Source organism: Colletotrichum truncatum (assembly GCF_014235925.2).
Source record: "Colletotrichum truncatum strain CMES1059 chromosome Unknown Contig_0005, whole genome shotgun sequence".
Classification (NCBI taxonomy): domain Eukaryota; kingdom Fungi; phylum Ascomycota; class Sordariomycetes; order Glomerellales; family Glomerellaceae; genus Colletotrichum; species Colletotrichum truncatum.
In genome coordinates this window covers 1,341,822-1,366,294 of record NW_027222402.1, presented here as the reverse complement: position 1 = coordinate 1,366,294, position 24,473 = coordinate 1,341,822, and the positions used below count along the sequence as shown (strand labels likewise).

General features: G+C 47.6%; 6 protein-coding genes across 6 annotated transcripts; 2 read left to right on the top strand and 4 right to left on the bottom strand.

The window, feature by feature from the left end:
• Positions 1 to 1,020: 1,020 nt before the first annotated feature.
• Positions 1,021 to 3,846, bottom strand: CTRU02_208418 (kelch domain-containing protein; the record flags this gene model as incomplete). Its single annotated transcript, XM_036728410.1, has 4 exons — positions 1,021 to 2,073; positions 2,130 to 2,953; positions 3,008 to 3,085; positions 3,132 to 3,846. The coding sequence occupies 4 exons, from the start codon at positions 3,844 to 3,846 to the stop codon at positions 1,021 to 1,023; spliced, it is 2,670 nt and encodes an 889-aa protein (XP_036579694.1).
• A 1,893-nt stretch (positions 3,847 to 5,739) lies between these two features.
• Positions 5,740 to 7,153, bottom strand: CTRU02_208417 (transmembrane amino acid transporter; the record flags this gene model as incomplete). Its single annotated transcript, XM_036728409.2, has 2 exons — positions 5,740 to 6,978; positions 7,031 to 7,153. The coding sequence occupies 2 exons, from the start codon at positions 7,151 to 7,153 to the stop codon at positions 5,740 to 5,742; spliced, it is 1,362 nt and encodes a 453-aa protein (XP_036579693.2).
• A 2,076-nt stretch (positions 7,154 to 9,229) lies between these two features.
• Positions 9,230 to 10,039, top strand: CTRU02_208416 (uncharacterized protein; the record flags this gene model as incomplete). The annotated part of the gene is made up of 1 exon (XM_036728408.1): positions 9,230 to 10,039. One exon carries the CDS (start codon positions 9,230 to 9,232, stop codon positions 10,037 to 10,039), a length of 810 nt encoding a protein of 269 aa, XP_036579692.1.
• Positions 10,040 to 10,838: 799 nt separating this feature from the next.
• CTRU02_208415 (uncharacterized protein) lies at positions 10,839 to 11,249 on the top strand (the record flags this gene model as incomplete). The annotated part of the gene is made up of 1 exon (XM_036728407.1): positions 10,839 to 11,249. One exon carries the CDS (start codon positions 10,839 to 10,841, stop codon positions 11,247 to 11,249), a length of 411 nt encoding a protein of 136 aa, XP_036579691.1.
• A 317-nt stretch (positions 11,250 to 11,566) lies between these two features.
• On the bottom strand, positions 11,567 to 14,986 carry CTRU02_208414 (serine endopeptidase; the record flags this gene model as incomplete). Its single annotated transcript, XM_070205089.1, has 13 exons — positions 11,567 to 11,675; positions 11,730 to 11,916; positions 11,990 to 12,062; positions 12,129 to 12,216; positions 12,273 to 12,384; positions 12,461 to 12,570; positions 12,622 to 13,898; positions 13,952 to 14,008; positions 14,060 to 14,117; positions 14,171 to 14,267; positions 14,326 to 14,389; positions 14,445 to 14,789; positions 14,855 to 14,986. 13 exons carry the CDS (start codon positions 14,984 to 14,986, stop codon positions 11,567 to 11,569), a joined length of 2,709 nt encoding a protein of 902 aa, XP_070061164.1.
• A 1,659-nt stretch (positions 14,987 to 16,645) lies between these two features.
• Positions 16,646 to 17,463, bottom strand: CTRU02_208413 (uncharacterized protein; the record flags this gene model as incomplete). Its single annotated transcript, XM_036728405.1, has 2 exons — positions 16,646 to 17,253; positions 17,310 to 17,463. 2 exons carry the CDS (start codon positions 17,461 to 17,463, stop codon positions 16,646 to 16,648), a joined length of 762 nt encoding a protein of 253 aa, XP_036579689.1.
• Positions 17,464 to 24,473: the final 7,010 nt, after the last annotated feature.

Below are 24,473 nucleotides of genomic sequence, written 5' to 3'. Positions count from 1 at the left end.
TAAACTACCAGCCAATGAAATAACTCTTGTGTTCCCTGCATCGAAGTTGCGATATTCTTAATACAGTAGAATTATTGACCGCTAGAAAACTATCAAACCCAAAAAGTTAGTTATATCGAGTCCACAGAATCTCCAACCCTGGTTGGGGAGGACCTTGGACTCTTGGCCGAAAACTGTATAGTAACCCAGTCTTCCTTTTATTGTACTCCGTAGACACCCGACTTGTCACGAGAAAAAATCCGAAAAGGCATGATCATCGCCCATTTTTCAAGCTAGAGAGACTGGCACGCATTTTAAATCGGATTTTAGCCATTTGAACTGCGTCAAAGCTTGACATAGAGAGAAGTTGGCACAGGTGAGACACAGCAGGGGACAAGGAATTCCTAAGGTATTAATACGAACTTGCTTCACCGGCCCGTTCCTCTTGAAGTAGCGTCGCACCCAAGTGGCATAACCCCCAGGTTGCCATTGGATGTTTTAGCGAAACATGTCTCTCTATATCGGTATTTCTTGTGGATAGCCGTTGCTTCGGCTTTTGGTGCTATGTGAAGGAGTGATTCTTGGCCACAAGATGGGATAATCTGAGTGCATAGTGACTTGTGGGGCGGTTATAGCGCATCTCAACAAACTGGAGTAGCGTTCCACCTTGGAAAGTGATCGTCCCCCCGAGACTTGCAGAAGCTTGCAGCTTAAAGCGACAATTATGTACTAATTTGTGTGAATGTCCCCGTATCCACATACCTCATCGATGCACAGAGGCGATAGTAGTAAGGAAAGCAGGTTTCTGAGGTTTCGTCCCTCGAAAATTGAAGCCATAAGAGGCTTGGGAACAATGTTGATCAATTGAGTGGCTCAAAATTCGATGCGTGTACACGAAAGAAGGGTATCTAGCGATTGCAAAGACGGTATTCCGCCCTGGGCAAGTATACAAGTTAAAAAAAGAGAAAAAGACGAAACAACTCCATGTCGTATTCTCATGCAGTCATCAATTCTCACACACATCATAAACCCCGCTCCATCTTAGGGTGATTCCGTGCCGTTGACGACCCTCAAAGCACGCCTGGGTCCTATGACAACCGAGAAGAAACTCGGTTCTTGGCCCTCAAGCAATTGCTCCGTGCTCGATATGCTCTCGTTGTCAGTGTTCGCATGCCTACTCGAGCTTGTGCGCGGGTCCCTCCCGCTCCTCACATCTTCACTTCTCCGTTTTGGTGCGCTTCCACTTCCGCTAGCTGTGCCGGTTCCAGCAGACCCAGACCCAGGTGTCGGCTCATCCATCATCCACTTGGGCTCCACGCCTGTGCCGACCCAGGAGAAGGACTCGTCGCTAACGGTACTGTTGTCCCGACGGTGGCTGCGCTTCTCGTTTTGGTTGACGCCCAAGAGACCTGCAGCTCCCCCAAAGTGCATTGAGCTTGCGCCCGAGTAGCGGTTCACCTGTGAAAGATGTTGTTTGTAGGCGGCAACCTGGCGTCGATATAGCCAGGCGCAGAAGCCTAGGTAGAGGGCGAGCAGACCCAAGAGGCCTGCAATAACGCCTGCTGCGATGAGGCCGGGGTTGGGACCGTTGTCATCTTTTGAAGTTTCGCCAGATGTGGAGGTGCTGGTGGGGCCGAAGGCCGTAATAGTGGCCGTCGAGCCGTCTTGGGTGATTGTGAAAACCGGAGGTTTGCCAGTAGCGAAGGGACCGCCCGTAGCGGGGCCGGCGGCGGGGGTTGTCGCGGTCGCACCCCCTTCGGAGCTGCCTCCGATAACGCTTTGAACTTTGCCAGGTACTTTGTAGCCATACGAGCCCGCAAGAACAGAGTTGTCAGGGCTCAAATCTGCCGGATGGTCTCCGGCCTTGAAGCCGGTGGTCCACTCAAGTCTGCTGGCGTCGAAGACATAGACCCCTGGATTGTCGCACGTTTGTTCCTGACCAATGTAGCCTCCAACGACTATCATTTGACCATCGCGCATAGTACACGTGTGGCCTGCTCGAGGGGAGGGGACCCCGTCGCCTTTATCAACTTTGATCCAGGTAAACGATGGAATCGTGAGAATGTACATGTCGTTGTACTGGGTTTGATTTTTCTAGTTTACATTAGCTGCTGACTTTTATTGCGTTTTACATTCAAACCTTTACTCACATATGGTTGAAGGTTCTGACCGCCGAAGAAATAGATTTGAAAGCTTGAAGCATCTGGGGCACTCGCAATCGTAGCACACGGGTTGACACGAACGGTTGGCTTGTCACCGGTTGTCTTCTGGTGATACCACTCGGACGTCGCAATGTCAAAGACATCGAGTGTGCCCAGATCGTCGACGAAAGTATCCGCAGAGCCACCAGCCATACCAATCAAGACTCCCCTCTCACCCCATCCGGGGACGAAGACAAGCACGCCATCTGCTCTTTCCGGAAACGCATTGGATTCTTGCAGACCTCCCTCGGTAATATTGCGAAAGATACCTCCGTCGGCAGCGCCTGCACCTTGAAGGGAGTAGACTCCGGTGTTCATGAACCCTGGGTGGGTGAACTCCAGGAGACTCTTGAGGTATACTCTGGGCGTGTGGATTGACCAGCCTTGCGTCGTAGACTGATCCAAGTGACCACCGAAATACCAACTGAGGCCCAGTTCAGGTACGGAGAGACCGGCGCCTTCAGAAGACCGTTGGACAGGGATATTACTGTCAGTTGAATAGTTTCCTGCTGATGTTTTCGGGTCTCTGAATTCGAGCCACGAATTATCTTTAATGGAGTACCTCCAGATGGACATAGGATCAGGGGGGGCGTACTGGCCCTCACCACCAGCGTTGTCGGCGAACTGGCCGCCGTAGAGATAAAGGTAGTTGTAATCGTTCCAGAGGTATCCGTTAGCCACCGCGGGTGGCCCAGTAGGGTTCCCCTTGCCGTTGAAAGGTGGTGATCCACCGTCCCATGACTTTGTCAAATCGAGGGTAAGGAAGTTGTTATCTGTGAGACTTCCGTGTCAGAGTGCGCTAATGCATCTAGTGTAAGTCGACTTACTCCAAGTGTTTGTTGTCTGCGAGGCCTCAGTTCTTGCTTGGCCTCCATAAATGTACAATGTGCCATTCAAGATAGCGACTGTATCATGTTAGACAGATCTTGACCAAGCTTATTTGGATCTTACCTTGTTGGCTCCATCTCAGACAAACGTCAACAGAAGAGGCCTGCCGCGGCCGGATTACACCCGCGTCCGCACCGTTTCCAACTTTCTGACGACCGCCGTTATAGTTAAACCCAGGAAGAAGTACCGCGATCATAAGTGCAATCATAGCGAGTCTCTGAAGGCTAGAGACCGTAGGAGGTGGCGCGCTTGAAGCTGTCTTGACCCTTGGGCGTCGGTAGCCCGTGGCCAGCTTGGAGTACCACGACTGTTTCCCAATCTGCATTGTTGAACTCCGGCGCTGAGGCTGGCTGTTAGGTTCACGATGCCCTGTCTTCGTGTGTCTCTCATCCGTGTCCCCATCTCCATCTCCATCCCTATCGCCGTCTCCGTCTCCGTCTCCGTCATTTGATGTTTGGTAGCGCTCCGATGCTAGGGACCCTGGATGTCCAAATTCCTTCTCGCTTGCCATCGACGTCTTCCGCTCATGCCCATGTTGAGATGTCGGTGTAGCCGGCAACTCGTCATCGCTGATATCATCGTCGAGCCCCAGCTCCTTAAACACTGACTTCCTGCCTTTCTTTATGTTGCTGACCATTCCGAAGCGTGAGGGGCGTAGACCGGATCCTTCTCGTAGGCGATCGGATGTGTTTTGCGAATTGAACTTGGGTCGTACATGGGGTGCGCTGTGAGAGCGGTGGCCTTCGAGGGGGGGACGAGAGAGGTTAACAAAAGACATCGTGAGGGATAGAAAGGCGTGGCAAAGCCACGCCGGATACGAGATAACGCTGGGGCTGAATGCTCTGACGTTGGAGCGACGGTTGGGTGGTTTGGGGGTGCACAGCTATGATGTCGCCACCCTGCAAGTTGGTAGGGATTGTCACATTGCCCGCTATCAATGGAGCGGGATGGCAGAGCTGTGAGGTCACCTCCTTCAGGGTAGGAATGAAGTGAAAGGCAGATACAGATGGTACCGGGGCAGTAGGTAAGGGGGATGTGACGGGTCAAGAGATCCCCTGCTGTTTGTTAGCCTCGGGAAAGACAGCCTACTTCACGAAGTATCACCGGTTTATGAGAGATTTGAGAAAGGTAAACAAAGAAGAGAGTTGGAACTTTATTCAGACTAAATTGAGGGACAAGAGACGGCCTTTCCAAATCGAGGATTTGGCTCAGGAACGCATTACTTGGTTGAGGCGACTTCGTCCTGCCATGGATCCCATAATTTCAAAAGCCGCGAGGGGCTTACCATTCCAAGAAAAGGTGTCACTGAAGCCCTGACCGGTCAATGGAGCATGGTAAAAATGATGACCATGGAACTAAGCACTTCCGATGGGTGGTGCGGAGGCGTTTACTACATACAAAAGCATGGTAGTGTAAATAAGCTGGAATTGTCATGGCAGATGTGAAACGCCACAGTACCGCCTGTCTCTATCGATTAAACGCTGCACTCCGAAGCGAGGATGGTGTGGCACATCCGTACAGTAGTTGAAGCTCGGAGCAAAACTTGGCCAGGCTGGGCGCATGTCGGTCAATACTGAATTCATCCAGGAACGGCACGGTACGCTGTAGTGATTGGGTGCCCACTTGGCGAGGATGGCCGTGATGACTTCACCTCTCATCATCGGCAGGCCATGTTTCTGACCCGGTCGCTGCACCATTGCAACCTTAGGATAAGCCGGTCGGTTCCATCGAGATTCCAGCCCAAGGTTTGGTCCAGTAAAATCCAGCGAAAAGTAACATAACCAGGTGTCCACAAGGAAGTGTTCATTCTAGGCCAGGTTAAGGCAGCCAGTGGCATGGCCTGGGTGTCGCGTGTTTGTAGCTGTGGGCGGATTTGCCTGGCTGCTTGGAACCAAGAATTTATGAACGGTGGACCACACCAACCGGCTCAAATGAAAACGGAGGGGAAGATGAACTAAGTGGGAGCGGAAAACGGAACAAAAGCGGTTTAGAGCCCGGATTGTGACGTCATGGCAAGGACCCTTGCTGGTTTGGCATACTGAAAGGAACAGTTCGGCTGTAATCCGCTGACCATTCACCCACTGTATAAGCAGAATAGTGTTGAGAACATTGATTTATCTGTAACCTGAGGCTCAGATCCGTAGGTCGGCAGCTGCAAGCGGATCAGATTGCAATGTCCAGTGCCGGAGGTAAATCTCCGATGCCGTTGTTGGACAGATGAAGGAAGTGATCATCGACGTTATGCTGCTGATGATGCTGGTGTGATTGTGTCGTAGAGGCACTTATTATGCTAAATGTAGTTCCAAGATGGTGTTAGATCATCTAAGTCACATCGGAAGGGATGCCACATGGTTGAAGAACACTCGGAACATCAGGTGTCATCATTCTCAGACATGCTTCTAATTTCTGCTATGATTGGTGAAGTGATGTAGAGGGAGGAACGTAAGTAGTTTCGAACTAGGTAAGTAAATAGCTTGTCTATCATATAATATAGGATAGGTTCGTACCTGAATACAATTTGGGAACGGGGCGAGCACAGGCACGCCAAAGTAGGCCTACCGTAGATAAACCATCAATAGCATTTGGCCAGATAATAATAAGACACCTGGCTATGAGGCCATCACGACCATTGAACATCGCTTCTGACATAGCCAAGAATGGTTGGTACAGCCTAGCAACTGAAAGGTTGCCCAACAGCTCCCGACTCATACGCTTCTGTGATACCCTTCACAGTGACGTATGTTCCAGCAACACAAATGAATCCCCCAGCAGCAAATGTCAACACTGCCACAAGCGTTTGAACCCATCTACGGGCCCATTGCTTCACTCCATCAAAATCATAATAATTATCGTGCAGCCAAAATGCTCCGGCAATGCCATACGTGTACCAGGCAGCGAACAAGCTTGCCGCAATCCCGATGAGATAATTAAAAATAGGCACACCAACAGCTAATACAAAAGCAGCAGAATTTGATAGCACAATCAGTATCGCCCATGTTCCCCAGCCTTTGGCGGTGTGGCTATGCAGGTGATGACTCTTCCGAAAGATCCTCACAAATATTAATTTCGCAGCCGTATGCGCGTATAAAGATCCGGCGAGCAGAAAATTTGGTAACGCAAGACCGTAAGCTGCCTTTGCCCATTTCGGTTCTAAGCTGCTAAACGCCGGCGATGCAACGCTGTTACCGAGGTAGACATAGCATACGACGGCAAACACGGCATAGAAAGTTGTTGCAAAACCCTGGAGTACGTACGCCGACTTCATCGCATCTTGAGGGCGTCGCATCTCTGACATGAGGATGAAAAACATAAAGTGGCCGGCGTAGGCAAATACCGGATTCGTGATAGCAATGAAAGCCGTGTAAAAGTCTGATGTCACGGCAATGCTGACTTGCCTGTCCGCTGCTGGGTGAAGACCTGCGCCGATCATGCCTACGATTCCTGCAATGAGAATGGATATGACCGAGGGAATACAGAGCCAGGATAATTGATCCATTGTGCGCGGAAAACTAAAGATAAGGGTCGGTATCGCAAATATGCCGGTGTAGAGCATGAGGCAGAGCTTATTATCGCTGAGTGTCGCAAGTGCTATTTGACCTGCTAGGAGTTGACCTCCTGTTGCAAATATGGCGAAGACTATGGTGCCGAAAGCAAGGAGTTCCCGTCCAGGACGCCCGAAGAGGATTTGGCCTGCGTCTCCCATTGAATGGATTTCTGGATGTCGTAGCTTGAATTGGACGAGAAGCCAAGATGTATACGTGGCGAAAATTCCAAGAAATACTATCAGAACGACCCCAGGGACAATTCCTACCACCGCCAGTGACGAAGGTAAAGAGAGCATGCCATTGCTCACGATCTCGGCGATCATGAGGACAGCAACAAGATGCCACGATAGTGTCTTGTACTTAATCTGCAGAGGCGGGTTAGGATGGTGGTGGGAATCATCGCCGTTCGGGACACACTTGATGGTTTTCCTCGTGTCCAAAAGGATCAAGATCGTCATAGACCACAGGCTGACTAGAGTCGGTTGGGTATCCAACAACCCCCCCATCGTCTGTGTTGTAAGTTCTAGGAACCTTCTCCATCGTTGGCATTGACTCGAGTGCTGCTTCTTTCCAGCTTTTAGATCTTTGAAACGAGTTTTTGAAATGGTGGGCGATAAATCAGACCACGCTGGTGTCCATCGGCGCTTAAATAGAATAGATAAGCGTGATCCCCTCACCCAAGTGCTTATCTAACGTGACCGCTTTTGATAGAGATTGTAGAATTTCGCTTGAGGACATGCAGGGCGAGCAATATGCACGGTGAGTCAGCTGAGCGTTTGATATTAGCGTGAGTACCAAAGCTGCTTGGATCAAGAATCGGCCTCTAAACAGTGCATATGCCAGAAATTAGAGAACAGGGGAAAAGTGACACCCGCAGCTAGAATATGTGGCTTCGTCTTTCTTGAATCCTCTATGTCAAATTCGCCTGTTATAGCTACCGGGTGATAATGTTGTATTTCTTCCTCCGAGTGAGCATGTAGCGGAATCACCAGTCCTAATAATACTGGACGAGGGCGGTATGAGCCCTCGTATACCTTTATTTAGGCATTAATTTACTCGAGTTCGGGTTGAATTGACTCTTGCAGTCGCCTAGCTGCCGGCTGCCGGCGAGCCCAACTCCCTTCTACAGCCTTTTCTTCGACATATAAACAACGTCGCTTTACGACAATTTGATGGAAACCCTAACAACATGCGGGTATTGCTGTGATCGTAACAGATATAACTCACTATTCTGGAGCTAGTGGTAGAGTATGTTTATGTGCTAAATTTTTGCAAATGAAATGCGATTTCGTCGAATTTGATATCTTCTCAATACTCCTGTGTATTTTTCTGTGCTCTTTGCTCTGAAAAGGATCCTACGTATGTTCCCACTCAACTCAAAGTACTGATGTAGGTGTTGGAAGTATGGTAATTTGCAGCCTAGACTTGTCACCACTCTTCTCCTTTCTTGCTGACCCAGCCTTCTTAATATTGTCATGACTTAAAGCCGCGGTATCTCTCTACTTGCCCTTCCTTGGCCCTGATAACGTAGCTCAAGCTCAGACCCAGGCTTAGGCTCGTGTCCTAATTCAGATTCGCGGAGAGCGCTCTTGCTCTTGCTTTTCATTTTCTCGCTCTAGCTGCTTTTTCTCGATGTCGGTTTTGTTGTCTCAGTTTAATGTTAATACTTGAAATATGATTCCGGGTAAGATTCTGAAGGATCGCACTTACCTTTCCTCTTGTCCTCCCCCCTGCTTGTTTGATGTCTTCTATTAATCAAAATCTCATTTTACTTTCGTGGCTGCGTGGTTCTGATTGCTCGGGAAATACGCTCTTGCTCTTTTCCATCCTTCCCATCCCCTAATACTACCTTACTACATACTAGAATAATAGTTTACTGTTTCTTACCAGATATTATATTTAGCTTCTTAGGCATTTAGAGTAGGAGTGTCCTAGGAGATAGGTATGATTCAAAGCAGTGTATTGTAGCGATAGCACAATACTGCATCAGGCAACGTTCTGACAAACAAAAAAGAGCTGCCACCATGTCTAGACTCCTCCCGCTCCATATGAATACCATCATAATTACCATCAATTGGCCTTCAGGCTAGTCAATTGCGCCAAAGCCGGTTGACCTGGCATACGATGCGCCGTCGCCTAGGTAGCTGTGTCGGACAAAGCAGGTTGGGTTGGAACAACAACATTTTGGATGTCCCATCAAAGTCTGATCATCTACCGGATTCTTGACAGGTGCCCCTAAAGCCTCTCGATCCGGGGTTGAACAGTTCAGCAGAGGTTATAGTTGACGAAAGAATTGACGAAGGCATTAAAGATGAATCGCACTTTTCCCGATTAGAATTTGGCCAATGGGTCTATCAACGGCGCTACCAAGCAAGAGCCCCATAGTGTGGAGGTGGTGAACAAGGATAGAGGGTATCTATCTACAAGGCAGGGAGAGGGCGAGAACCCCCCTTCTCACAACAGGGATGCGATCCTAAAGCACCCCACATACATAGCATCTTCTCAGTACTCCGTAGCTTGAGCCCCTTTCACCTCTCTGCACGATCAATGTCCACCTCACCCAGGCCCTTCAATAATCTTCAATACCTTTACTGGCGATAGCTAATAGCTTTCATGATGGTATATGATCGAGACGAGTTTGTACGTCATTTGACGGACTACTACAACTTCTGTAACCGCGTCTTCTGGAACTCAACGGTCGTACAGGCTCCAGCTGGCGGCTGGTCTTCCATCACCCAGGAAACCTTGGCCAACCTCAAGAGGAACGACACGGTTATCGATTTACTCCGCCACATGCCCTATCCCGAGCATCCTGAAGAGGGTCTCATCTATAGACCTCTCATGATGGTGAACACGCCTGTTATCGACTACCGCCGCGGGGATGTGCAGCATAAGATCCGCGGGGACCAAATTGAGGGATTCGTTACGCCAATTACCGGGCAAGACCCCCCAATTCCGCCATCGTGCGTCGGCATCGCCATCTGCACAAATAGGAACGGTTACGAGATTATCTTGGATACCGAAGACGGCTACGTTTACTGGGGCGAACCGACCGGAACCCACGACGAGCCGAAGCAGGGGCTAAACAGCACCCTGGAACGGTTCAAGGGCGACGAGGCGAACAAGTGGCGGTCTGTGTTCAATGTGTACGAACCCGCAGACTTTTTCGCGACTTGCAAGGAGCGGTTTTGCGATCTCAACTGGATTGGTCTTGGCCAGTGGGACATGTCCGTAATGAGGATGAACATGAACTGGGAGTATGATTCTGAAACCGACTCCGAGTCGGATCCCGAAGACGATTTCAGCCACAACAAGCTGGCCAAGAAGATGAAGAAGGCTGGCTGGCCTGGCGATGGCGAGGGGCGGGGCTGGGACCGGGCGAAGTTTGACAGATTGGTCAGCCAGGGTAACGAAGAGGAAGATTAACGATGACCAATCTAGATATTCTGCCGGCAGACACTAGGCAATGTATTGATTCCCTTGAGGATGTATGTAAGGTACTTATCTGATGGTATTTGATTTTACCTTGGCTTTGCAGCCCAATTATAATAGGTATTAACCTTCATCGTTCTTACTAGGCGAAGCTGAGGGTTGGTGCAACCGCTGTTCAGGCCGGTCCAGGAGACAAATATCGGCGGCCCGGAGGCTGTGATTCTTAGCAATAAAGGCACAGGATTCACCATTCCGAATCATGTAGAACTTGTTGCCGTTGCCAACCATGCTGCCGATGTAACCAGTCACACCATCGACTGGAAGGATCACCAAGGGTGGGGCAATGCGGTGGCGAGAGAATAGGAAAACTGAGAAGAGGGAAAGATCGAAGGCCAGGAGCAGGAATGTTGGAAGGCGGCAGTGATTTTGTCGTTGATGTCTCAAGAGTGAAAATTAGTTAAACTTTTGCAATGAAGAAGCAGAAGCCATTTTTGACCGTTTTCTGAAGCATGGAGAAGGCAAGGATGAGGGAACCGATTGGATAAGAGGCGAAGATATTGGGGTCAGCAGTTCTGGAGACGTCAAGAAGAAGCTTCCTGGCTTAACGAGAGTCAACGGGACCCTCGTTATGACCGACAAGAATAACAAGATCGACAGCAAGGTTAAGAGAGAAACGAATGCATATGCCACCAGATTGAAGCTCATCATTCCGAACACCGTCTTCAAAATCAAGCAATGAGAGCAACCGGCAGCCAAAGACGATGGCTTGTGGGATAAATTGCGCTGGTCGAGCATGCTCCGCCGTAACGACCCTGAATATGCCCTCACAAACGCCAAGTGGTGTAACAGGAACCTCAAGGCCAAGCAATACAACGACGCCTACAAGATTGCTTCGTCATCTGCTTTGACTAAAGTCCTCAAGAAGGTGCGAGCGGACGGTAGTCGGCCGGCCATTGCCCCTCGTGAGCTTCAAGACCCTTACGCCATCCCGACGACATGCGCACCTGGATCTGCAGACAAGCGCGATGTGGATTTAGATGTCCAAAAGGAATTCGACGTATTTGTTAACAAGGACGGTGAAGAGTATGTGGAGTACTGGTCGAGTGACAATGTCGACTTCTCGTTGCTTGGACAGCTACCCGCGCTATCCGTCTCTAGGGAGGCTAAGACCATCGCCACCACAGTTGTGTACATTGAAGAGTAAATGGAAGAAAGTACCCCAGGGTCTGAGATCGCCGGTGATCTTCCTCTGGCGATGGAGGCGCTGTTGTAAGCAAAAGAATGGTCATTTAGCGAGACCTAAGGCTTCTAAGACATGTCTGAAGCTACAAAAATATTGATGGACAGACAGACCAAATCATGTTTTCTTATGTCACTGAAACAGTTTTCAAAGCATGAATAAAGGACGTTCAAATTGTGGTATCACGTTAACTGCGATTGCTTCTTCGATGAGTTGGGCTGACGTCCAAGATATCTAGCTAAAGCATATCAAGGGCAGCGCAACTTTTCGACCACCAGCTATCAATTCCAGTGTGGAGAAGACGTAACAGTGATCTCCTTGCCTTCGTAGACATCCCAGTTGTCGGCCTTTGCCGGATCACCAAGTGGGTTGAGTGCAGCAAAGCGCATACTGCGTGGGATTGTAAGTACATATCTAGCTAAAAAGACTCAGATGATGACTTACGTGTAGTTTCCAGGCTTGATATCTTCCCCATGTCCAAGGCCACCAAGCCACCAGACATGATGCCTAGGTGTTTCAATGGATGTCCGGAAGATATTGACCAACGGAAAAGCAGTGGTCCAACTTTTATCATTGCTCGAGGGGTCAAAGTTGGCCTGGCTGGGTGAGCCACGATAAGCGGTTGCAGAACCTGCACGGGTAAGAAAGAATATTAGCCAAAAGCCTAGGTCCTTGTACGGGAAATGTAGCCGTCAAGTGCTTACCGATATATCCATTCTCTCCAACAACAGGCGGATACGAAGTCCATCGATCCTCCTCCCAGCCGGCTTCGAAAATCTGCAAGAAAAATGATTCGTTAATATTGAGGATTCTTTAAAGACACTTTGCTGGGGAGCTACTTACGTCCCAACGCAACGTTTTAGTTCCCCACTTCATCTCGTAGGCGATGCGAGGGAAATCTTGAGCAGCGAGGGACAGGTCGAACGAAAACCTGCTTCTTCTCAGCACCAACTACGTGTGCGGATTCTTAGTAAGTTTGTTACTCACGATAGCGGCTTAGTCACGTCCAGTGCTGTGTTGCCGTTGGGGCCTTTTGTTCCTGATGGATATCCATTCTCGAATGTCTCATGCATCTCCTTTTGTAAGTCGGCAGCAAGGCCTTAACAAGATTTATCAGTAACCCCGTTCAAGTATTTTACGTCATTCAACAAAATATGAAACCATGTCATACTGACCCAGGTAAGGGATGGCAAGGTTTTCACCCAAGCTGCTCTTGACAGCAATATTTCCACTGTAAGTTGGAAGCAAGGCACTATTTAAGCCTTCAGGCGCCGTGAAAATGAATCTTAAAAATCATTAGTAGGAAGGAATTTGCCACATCTCTGAGCTCACTTACTCTGCTGCCTTGGTCTCTCCCGGTCCAACAGTAAAGCTACCCTCGGGCAAAGTGACACCAGGCACCATGGTTTGTGGAGAAAGAGGATACCTGGCGATTTTAGATGAATCAGATGCGTCAAGGGTGTCAAATCCGCCGGCAGGCTCCAGAGAGAAGGTGTAAGTGACTGCCTCTGCAGCATTGTTCGTGATGTCGACAGAATGTTTGCCAACAAAGTTGGCAGTGTCATTTAGAGCAAATCTTTCCAGAGATAGCTGGGTGGTGTAGTCAAGCACTTTAGATGCGTTGACAAGGCCTGTTCCTACCTGGGCAACGGAAGCTGTGAAGCCATCCACCACGTTGATGTCGTTAGACCACGGAATAGGCTCGCCGCTGGAAATAATTCTCATCATGAGTTGTTCGCTGAACTTGGATCCGTGAACCTTTTTTCCACCGAATTTGCCAATGTAAAGCGCAGCAACGCCGGCCAGGTAGGGCGTTGCCATGGAAGTCCCGCTAAGGATCGTCCAGGTTGGGAACTCAAGGTAGGTGCTGTATACGTTTCCGCCAGGACCAGCAACGTCTGGTTTGACGGAGAGATCGTTAAGGGCACCAATGCTAGTAAATTCATTGGCAAGATTGCCGTAAGGGTTGACGATTCCGATTGGCTTGGTCTGATCGAGTGAAAAGTCACCAGTTACCTTACCCCCTTCTTTGATGGTAGCAATAATCTCATGGCCGGCGTCGCCAGACACAGTACCAATGGTGGCAGTATCGTATCCGAAGGGAATACCGATAACTGACTCATCATTGTACGTAAGAACATACCTAGCTCCAAATGCCGCTGCATTACGCTGCTTGATGTAATTTTCGCAGCCTCCAGAGCGAAGAAGTATGATGGCGTCGGCAAAGGACGGTGTCCCAGCAGGGAATGATTGGCAGCCACGGGCCAAGTTGGAATCCCTATCAAGGGTAAGAGGAACAATTGGCAGGTTTATGGTCTCTGGAAAGGCTTCATCGGCCATGTATCCCACCGTGATAGTCTTCGAGATGCCGGACTTATCGGTGAAGGTTGCATTGAAGGGCTTTCCCACGATAACGGATGCCTCGGTTGATGCAACTGCAATAACGCCCTTGGCAGAAGAGCCTGAGCTACCATGATAAGCCCCTTCCCAGCCAGAGTTGCCGGCAGCGATGGTGATGACGATTCCGGTGGCCGCAATGCGATCACATACGCGTTGCCAGGCGCTGTCAGGCCATCCATCCGGGCCACCAATACTTGCAGTGATCACGTCAACCTTTAGGATGTTAATCAGGTAAGCATTCGAGCGATCCAGCTAGAGATTCTCACATCGGCGTCATATGCAGCCAAGAAGGCTTCGATGAGTGTCTCATCATCCGTGTAATCCTAAAAGAAATGTAAGTCTCGAGGCGTAGAATACGAAGACTGCACACTTACACGCATACCCATCACCTTGTAGCCATAGATCTTAGCTTTCGGGGCAACGCCCTTGAACCTGGCCACTGGTTAGACTATTTTGTTATCAAGGCAGTATCTGGGCTATCTTACTCTTCTGTTTCACCAGCAACAATGCCAGCGACATGCGATCCATGTCCTTGGTAATCATCAATGTCATTATCAGGGTTCTTTGGTTCATCAGGCCAGTCTTGTAGCTTATATCAGTATGGTTCTTATCCCAAAAAGAGATGTCAAATGCAACTCACAACCATCCCCAACCAAGTCGAGTCCACCTTCGACCTTAAAGCCAGGGCCAAAGCCGCCGCCAAGCTAAGATAGTCAGTGGAACTAAAGCTTTAAAACACAAAAAGGGGGAGCTACCCACAGCTGGATGGTTGTAATAGATACCGGTGTCAACAACGGCTACTTTAGCCCCCTCGCCAAGTATGCCGGCTTCATGAAGTCTATAAACGCCAGTGGACTTGTGAATATCGCGAATGGGAACTGCTGCCGCGTCTCTTTTGCTCAGGGACGCTTTAGGAGAAGGATCGAGCTTAATCAGCCGAGAGGGCCAAACAGAGTCGACATTATCGATACTTGAAAGGGTTTCGGTAGTTTCACTGTCAGACTCGATGCTGATACCTTTGAAGACTGGGCTGTTGAAGGTCTTCACGACATGTGTCCCGAGCCGACCCTTGATGACAGTAACTACCGCCTCGACGTTCGCAGCCTATTGCAATGTTTAATTTTCGTATTTCTTAGATGCCTTTGTATTGCTCATTAGGCTTCACGTACATCAGATAGTTCAAGAATGAACCGGTTGGGGATTATAGTATCCGTCGTCGTCGAATTCTCTCTGCGGTGAAATCGTTGAGCAGCACTTCCGCCAAGAAGGCAGAGGACCGGAAGGACTGATGACAAGCGCATTGTAAGACCTGCGATGAATTTCCTTGGCTACCGTCGGAGAGCAGCAGCTTGTACGCGACGCCGAGTACTTATAGACGTAGAACCGTGTTATTGGCGCTTCAAAATCGCGATTCGTGGACATTATGACCTGATCAGGGTCCTCGCGTTGCGCAATCCGAATAGGAAACTCGTCCGGTGGCACTTCAAGATCACGCAGCTCCCTGTACTTCCGAATTTAATTTCTATGACACCTGGGACGCCTAAAGGCGAGGCTTGTAAAGTAGGATCGAATACTCTGTATGAGTACAACGGAGCCGTTTCCCATTAATGTTGAACCACCGCCTTGAATGCCTTGGCCATCGGTGTGCCAAGAGAGCCACTTGCCGATAACGAGGGCTTCTTGTGGCTTGCATCCGAGATCTCGGTCATATCGGAACGACGGAAGGCTTTAGTGGGGTTTTCTGGAGCGTGCTCTGTTAACAAAGGGTCTGTTTTGACACTTTGATCAGTTGATTTTCATCCAGGACTCAATACCAAGACTTATCGCTTAGGCTTGTGACTGCATTCAGTGGGAAATTAGCTCGTATTCCAAGCATTGGCGGCCACCGAAGGTTGCATCGCCATCACTCTATGGTTGTGTTGCATGGCGTTGCGACATCGCTCTCTAAGCAAGGTCTAAGCAAGGTATACGACAAGGAACGTCTGGGCAACGAGTTTCCAGAACGGGCAAAGACCTCCGTCATGCGTGGGACAACTCTATTCTGCCCCCATTGGCAGTGGATTCCTCAGTGATCGATTCCAATCGCAATTTCCGACAGCCCCATCAACTGGTGGATTTGCTGATTGATAAGATCTTAATACCCAATCAATTCATGCCATCTTGCTGTACTTGAGAGGAAAACCACGAGATTAGAATCTGCGGTAACAGGCGATGAGAAATGAAAATCCTAAAATGTGCAGAGCGGTATTGAAAAGGTTATGTAACAATGTGGATTCATGCGGTCTGAAAGAATATACTCTTCGGAATCTGAAGGTTCAATGTACATGTACAATCGTGCACAGTGAATCGAAACCTATCCTGATGAACTACAACGGCCAGTTTGGGCTTAACTAAGACTTTTGTAGCCAAACGGATGACAAAGTCTTGCCATGGATCTCTTTTCTATAGAATTTGACTCTTGTAGAAGTAGCAGAGACTTTTTAGCTTACAAATTCGATAGTCGAAGTACCGTAGGTAGTTGGAAAAACACTGGGGTAAATGACACACTATCATGCATTCCTGTTGTGCAAGGAATGGGCCGGATGTACCGCAATCAGGTCGTAGTCAGTGGAGGATTGTATTACAGTTTGTACCAGAAACCTTGTACGTCTCTATGTCAACCCGCCACATCTCACTGCTAATACCACCATGAGGAATATTGATACCCTTTACCATATTAGCAAATTGCGTAAAACCATTTGCTACAAAAGCTTTGCTAGCCAGTTTCTCAATCATCCTTAATCAGAAATGTATCAAATGACTTTTTTGAGGTTCATATCCCAGACTGTACACACAAGATATTTCCTAGAACATTGCTTTTAGTGTTCCGGGAAAGATCATACAGTTAACGCCACAACGTTTGAAGTTTCCAGCGCCTTATACCCAGCCACATAATTCTGATCGGGCTGATTCCCAGTTTCTCAGTTGTTTTTCTTGGCATCGTTTTTCTTGGCATCGTGCGCCTTCTTCTGCGCGGATTCGACCGAGTGCCATGACGCAAGGGATTTCTCGCCGTTGAGGCCAAGATCATTCCTGTCCTTCCTCAGGTGATTCAAATCATGTTGATAATTATTTTCGTCATTGTTCTTTTCCTTTCTTGTTGCCCTTGACCCTGGGAGATCTTTCTTGTTTCGCTCCAGCTCCTTTTGTGCCTCAGACAGCTTAGAGCGGTGCGAGGCCAGAGACTTATTGCATTCCACACCACAGTTGTCGCTGTTGAGCTTGTCTAGGTTGCTTATATATTTTGCGTCGTCGGGTCGTAGCTTGTCCCTGTTGAACTTCTTGTCGTCGGCGCGTAGGTCTGGCTTCTGTGTTGCCTTATTTGTTGACTTGTTTGCTGACTTAGTTGCTGGCTTACTTGCTGGCTTATTCGTCTGCTTATTTGCCCTTGGGACAATCAAAAAGTCATTATTAGGAGGGTTGTGAGTGTTCCTCCTGTCGGAGTACTCAATGAACGCTCCGGCGTTCTGACTGTCCAAGTCGAGGGCATCGACCACAGCCTCATTCCTGACTTGAATATGAGACTCATCTGTTACTGGGATCTTAGAATCAATAGGAAAGTGTCTAGAGAGTTTCTGGCTTTACCTTCTATGTTTGCTTCGATATTGACATCTTCACTTTGTATGCCATCTCTGAACGCTTGGGCAGATGGGTGGGAGAGGCCTGTAGAGATGTCGACGGGAACTGCAGCCACAAAAGCTGCAAGAGCTTCCAAAAGGATGAAACTACTGAGGTACATCTTGGAAATGTTCGTTGCAACTTTTATAATGTTAAATAAATGGGAAAGTAATGCCGGGTGAGCAATATTCAGGTGTGTAAGAGGGGAAGAAAAGAGGAAGATATGGCAAGCCTTTATACTTGTTACCAGAAGCCTCAGGTACGAAATTAGTGGTTTTAATGCTACTTAAAGTACATGGAAATTCCCTTCTTTCTCGGGAAAGAAAAGTTCATTAGTTGTTGTTACTCACTTTTGGCAACCTCTGGCAAATGCGGAAATACCGCCCCCAGAGAATGGTTAATAGTTAGGTTAAGATTCACATTAGCGCGTACATAGAGTAAGGCTAGACCAGAAAGAAGTCTCAGGCACCATGTAGGACGCGTGGCAGCGAATAGATTCGTAAAAGATAAAGTGATCATGAATGAGGAGACAAATAGGGTGAACTGCAGGAGGCTGACGTATCGGACAACACAGAATGAAGGAGGGTCATGCAACCACATCAATTTTAGATCATCGATTGGGTTGTCAACCTTTGAAGTTGTTCGTTCGTTTCTTTCGCTCATGTCTGCAAATTCCTGCGGTCATTGGAGAAAAGCCTTTTCGCCCCTGTTCCTGGACATATGGTTGTGAGTTGGCAACATGCATCCTCCTTGTACCACCCGAGAGTTGAGTAATTTGTGTAGGTTGGGTGCGTCGTCGTTTGCGAGCAGCCACGGGCCCAGGACCGGTTTCAACTGGCGTATACATCAACCTCTGGGGGGCTTTACTACATATGAAAGACTTACATGCTAGAACCAATGGATATGAGGTATTAAAAGGTTTTGGTAGGCTTAAATTAGAGTTGCTCTATCGTAAGGGGAAATAATACAGTTAGAACTAGTCTTCCCTCCCGTAAAAATAAGCTTTAGGAACACACAAGCACTCTATGTATCAAATCCGCATGATATGTCAGCGGCATAATATCACCACCTTGGCTTTGACGTTGGGCAATTTTGCCCGTCTTTTTGTTATCGACCTAAAACCTTAAACTTCAGCTTTGAATAAATGATAAATATGCTAAAGGACTTTCAGTTGCTATGCGTTTGGGAGATCTTGCAAGAACTTTTACTATTGCCGAGTAACTCCACATGGATTAGCTTTCAGTGTCTCATTTAATTTGTGCGCGTCAATGCTACGATATATTATTCTAAAATTAAATATGCGATTAATTTGCTTGACGAGATAGTGCATGTGTTTCTGAGCGGAGAGGGGCCCGGACAACTTGCTGGTTGTATCTGGGAAGGGGAGGGGGAGAGGGGTGGGGGTGAAGGGGTTGTGTTTGGGGCGTGGGGCGCGGTTCAGTTCGCCATGTGGTAATATTTTGCTAGTCGTAGACTTGAAACATGCTAGTTTACATTCGTTCGCATTTTCAAGTAGAAAATGCATTCTGCTGGACGGCTTTCTCTATAGAGATTTCGGAGACTTTCAAAATTTCTGCAGGTCATTTTGCAGGAGCAAAACCTTCTCACATAGATGGTTGTAATTCTGACTGGCGTGAGTGAGTTAAGCTTTGAGGGTTACGTGGGTTGTCATAAGGGCGGGCGTTTGTCGTATAGATTCTTCCTAAAGTAATTTTCTCAGAAATGTGAGCAGTTTGGTTCTAGCCACAACTAAGCAGTGAGGCGAAACCATGCGTTCCGCAAACAGAAGCAGTCAAAAGAGCCAAGAGATCGAGATGATATGGTCCAAGACATACAAATATTAAGACAAAGTATGCTTAGATGGGGCACAAATATTACTGGACCTTCCCCAATTTGTAAACATTAAAATAAGATTAGGGACGCTGCGGGACATCAGGTACCATCGAGGGATTGTACGGCTTATGTTGTGGGGACCTCCAATCCTACTCGGCATCGTATTTCTCGCGTATGAAACGTACGAATAGTATCGCAGGAAGCACAAAGAGACAGATGCGGAGTCATGAAGGTTGCCGTCCAGGACGATCGGCCAGCACCCTTTAGTGCAAGGGGCAAGTAGATCATAAGTTTAACTTACTTGTAAAGCACGGCTGGAGAATGCACCTTCTTCGTGTGAAGGAAAAGTATAATTTCAGATAACAGGGCTAACGATCTTGCCCAAACTATGCCAATCCGCGGGATATCACCGAACAAGAGATAATTAGGGACTGTGACCCAGATCCGTCATGATGATATCCAGTCGTGCGGGATTGTCACAGTGGTGTACAGAACTACGAATTTGTAGCTTCTTGGAACCTCTCAGTCTTAAATGAGTACTACCGTCAGAGATACTTGCCTTGAAAAAAAAGGGACCGTATCATCTCATAATAACGAACCAAACCTTTTCAATCTGAGTCAAGAACCGATCTGGCCAAAGACAATCATTGCGATCCTGTACGAAGACGACCCCCACCCCCGAAAAGGTAGCCACATCTGGTTGAAAAGGACGGCGAAGAGATTAAACTTGGGTCATCTAGTATGCTGCCATTTAGGAAACTTCCCCCGGTAAGGTTTTGTCTGCCCTAAAGTTAATTCAGAAGAGTTTATTTCCTCTGGAAGCCCAAGCACCTGGAATAACCCCATGTAGTATTGTTGCCGAATGCTTACTCTTTGCATAAAAAACTCTCATTCTTATTCTCTACCGTGCCTTTAATCGCACCGAGTTACTGTTAGAAAAGTCCTAAGCCTGTCTGTTAGCATAGAGTACATACTGCAGTGACGGGCTCCGAAGCCCGCGGACTTCGACTGGTCTGCCAGGAACGGCATTCGCTCTTCGTGTTACTATTGGCAGATTCATGAGGGAGGCTAACATAGCGACGCACTGACACGGCAAGCTACTGTTCCACATTGTCAACTGTGAAAACAAGATTATACCCTTTCAAATGTTGCCTTATAGTGATAACAGCTGTTGCTGACATGGTTCTATGGCAATTAGTGTCTGTGGCGCTGTTTCTGAAGGGCGACCATCTCTCTGTTGTGCGACGGTTCAATCCTGTCATCTGTACGTATTTCGTAGACAAGCGATAACGGTTTACAAGGCAAGTTTCTCAACATTTGATGTTCATATATGGTGAAAATTACTTTAGCGCCTTCTCTCCTTGTCTGCAAAGCGTTCCATGCTAACAGGACAAGGTGGATTTTTTTTGGTCCGTTATTGCCACAATAGATACGCTTGCAATTACTGCAGGGTAATTGTGGTTATACTTTCGTCGTCACAGTTGTTTTGTGGCTAACGTCTAGCTCGCGAGTTTCAATGTCGATTTAAGTCTGCTACAAGTTCAGTTGACGCTCCCTGTGATACTCTTTGAGTAGTGCCTTAGCTAACCCATACCGAACCATCTATCTCTAACTGATGATCCTTTTGAATTTTATGGTTCGGAGGTGATACCGGCGACCAATGGCGTAGCAATGTCGCGTGATCAGCCATCACGAATCTACGAAAATATAAAAGAAAGGTGCCCCTAGCTATTCAGACTTTTCCGAGTAGTGCCTCGGGATTATAATTTCAGCTGTTCTTCGGGATAAGTATAAGCCAACTTAACCCCTCATTCTTAATATTAGTAATTTTCCACATGCCGAATATTGCAGATAGCCCAGTTCTATGATTGTGGGGAGATGGAGCTCGCGTTCACATAGAATCCCGGCATTGCTGTAATTTTCGAGTGGCGCCCGTGTAAATTACAGTTCCAATTAGTAATGAGAAGTTATCGCCGAGCCATCAGATTTCTCGACATAGGGTTCACATAGCCTTCGAAGGTTGTAGGAAGCGGAAGCTTAAGGTTTGTTCATATTCCCCCTCCGAATAATGCAGGTGGCTGACTTCGGAAGTAGTTTTCCGAGTGGCCGAAATGTCCCAACTACGTACTGAAGGATCTTGATTGTGGCCCTAATCGTAATCTTGCTGATACGCAGGGTAATTGTAGAGAGAAAGTACCATGAAGCGAGGTATCATGGGATTTGTTTCAAAAAGGAGTATAAGATGCCTGTTTCTATTTCAAAAGCATATTCTGACCAGCTTGCGAAGATAATAAATACAAGCATATCCATGAAAGAAGGTCTCTGCCAGATAGCGCACGGCAGTCTGCTTTTACAGCTCTGTGGCGGAGGAGACGAGGAGCATTGTTGCTAGCTCAGATGATAAGGGCCGCACAAAGATAACCGAACCATTAAATTTGAGATTCAGTCGAGGACAGTATGGTTTTCAATGGAAACGGGATCCAAAATCCTGGCTCCGGGTCTTTCCTCCGTTAGAAATGATCTGCAAATTAGTTGAAATGGTACCCAGGTGTGAGACGTACTGTTGTCGTGGGACAAAGTAGGAAAAGTGGGAAACAGTCTCTTAACACACGCTTTGTTGCAGCATCATAGATGAAAGGGGCACTGGCGGGCAACAGAGGCTTTCATAGCACCTTGTGCGGAAATGGTACCACCTATCCTGTCCTTGTCGATGAAAGTATAGTTGCAGGACCGCAAGCCGCGATCCCCCAATTTCAGGCACCCAGGTCCCAGACCTGATTTCGATTATGCCATCGCAAGTAAAAGGGGATTCGGAGTGGATTCGGGATGACACTACAACCCAGCCGCATCCCATCGCTTTGAGATCCAAAACGTTTACGCCTTGGTATTACTGATGTTGCCACTTGTAGCCCTCTTCCCAGCTTTCGCTGTCGGCCCTTCACTACTAGATACCTTTTAGACTCCCCATATCGGACGTGTCCCGTTCCCGCTTGTTGACTTCAAAATCCACCTTTCATCCACGGCCGCGCGAGAATGTTTTTTTCGTTGAGACATGCCTAACTTTGAAATTTGGGTTTACAAATTGATAGAAAAGTCTCGACTAGATTGTAATCCTTAAAACTTACGCTTGAAAGAAAACCAGTCAATCCTATCAACTTTTGGGGCACATTTCTATTGCAGTTGTCATGTAGATTTCACCAATACCTCTCGCAGAAAAGCAGATGTTCTGATGAATGGAGGTTATTAAAGGCTCAACACATTACCGCAACGTGCTTGTTCTTTATTTTTCTTCATTCTCCATTAACTGAGGCAATATATGGCCCACAGAGCAAATAGAAGCAATATGGCAGATGTTTTGATATTAATGTAAGAGGGCTCTCGCTTGGTCAATTTGCTAGCAAAGCCACTTAAGACACCCAGGCACTGATGTTTCTGACCATTACCACCATTTCATAGGTTTAAAGGTGAATACCAACCAAAAGGTCAGAGACTCAAAATATATAGACATTGCTCGACTTCGAGGTAAACAAAACTCCTAAAGTAGCACACTGAAACCGTTTCAATTATCTACACGCTATCTAGATCTGGTGAAGGAAACAAGCAAGACAACAGCACAAGCTAAAGCGCTCAAGTGGGCATGAAAATGAGATAATATCTGTGGTGAATAGAGGGTTATAACACTGCCCCAACAGTAATTTGTATGCTTTGACGATGCCGCTTTGGTTGGGAAAATCACTAATGGTAGCATGTAGTGAGCATTTAATCTCACCGTCTGTGAGGACAACCAACCCTGAAGCTTTCACTCCAGATGCAGGTTTCATAGTTTTAAGATAGATGAAATATGCTGTTCCCACTTGGATAGTGAGTCCAGTGCTTATCATCTAACCAATTTTCAGTCACAATCGAGCATCACCAAGCGTAGATAGTCTATGAGAACACATGAACGTCCCATCACGTCCACGACTGCACCGCGCGGCCTCCCGGTCCAAGACCTGCGGCTTTAGCGACGGTATCAACCGCCCAATATACCGTTTCCATGATTTTTGCTCTTCAGCTACGATATCAATCCCAATTTTTCGCCATCTCCGATCCTCCTGTAGAAAGCTTTGCCAATCTGTTTCAGATTCTAAATCTGCCTGTCGCAAGATAGTCGGGTCTTCATAGCTTCGCCAAATGAAAACGTGATTACTTGTTTGCCCTCGGAGGGGAAACTTATTGTCGGGTGGCAACCGCGAGGCTTGAAGAAGCCCTAAGGCGTTAAGTTTCTCTGAATCTCATATGAATAATACCAATTTGCAAAATGGTGCCATTAGAATGTTGCCGATAAAACGACATGAGAACTTTCAACCGCGCGGATTCCTAATAGTGATAGATTATATAGCAGCACATAGGCCCATATTTCTAATGACCACTCAGATTACGGAACCTGTAATGTCACTATGACAATTCCAGCTCGTACTGGCTACTACTACCTGAAGGGCAGTAACACTGAGTTTTATGTTCCAGCTCAGAAGACACACAAGGTGTCTAAACCCCCGCTTATCCAATGATAAAATAATCCTATAGAATGACAATATCATCTCGGATCATCGTGTCACATTCCTTCAATAATGAACGATGAACCCCAAGGGAGGCTTCGCCCTGTGAAGCCGCCTGTTTTATGGCTACCTTCTCTTCAAGTTGTCTTTTTACCGTTTCTTTTTTTAAGCACAGCACCCTCGCTACACAACCCTAAGTAACACTCCAGAACACAAGCGATGGATTTCTCTGTTGGGATAGCCGAAACTACAGGTTGAAGTGGCTCCGTCGCCGGCAGTCCTGCCGGCACCCGGGCTGCGTACGTGACGGGTAGACCGACCAACGGCTATAAGACTAACAGCCACTTCTTCTAGTACTTCTACTGGAACTTCTTCCGTAGACAAGCGAAACAAGAATAAGAAACAGTTTCCCCATCAGTTATCCTACTTTACGGGTATCCTAAGATTCCAAAGTTCTCAATTTTTGACATCTGCCTAAAATAAAAGAGAAACACTGCGAAAGTGCTCTTGAAGAATAGCCATCCTGCCAGTACTTTTGTTCGCTTGTGTAAGAACACGCAGAAGTTCAAGCAGCACAGACAGGGTTGAAAATGCATAACACATTCCATTTCACTTGTCATTATCCATGTTGCTGACTCTTGCACCCTTTTCCAGTAATAAATTGATGATCGTCATAGGGTTTTTCGGTCGACTCAGAACTATGTGCAATGGTGTCCCACCATGTTGGCATGGAAGTGAAGGGTCTGCTCTATGCTCTATG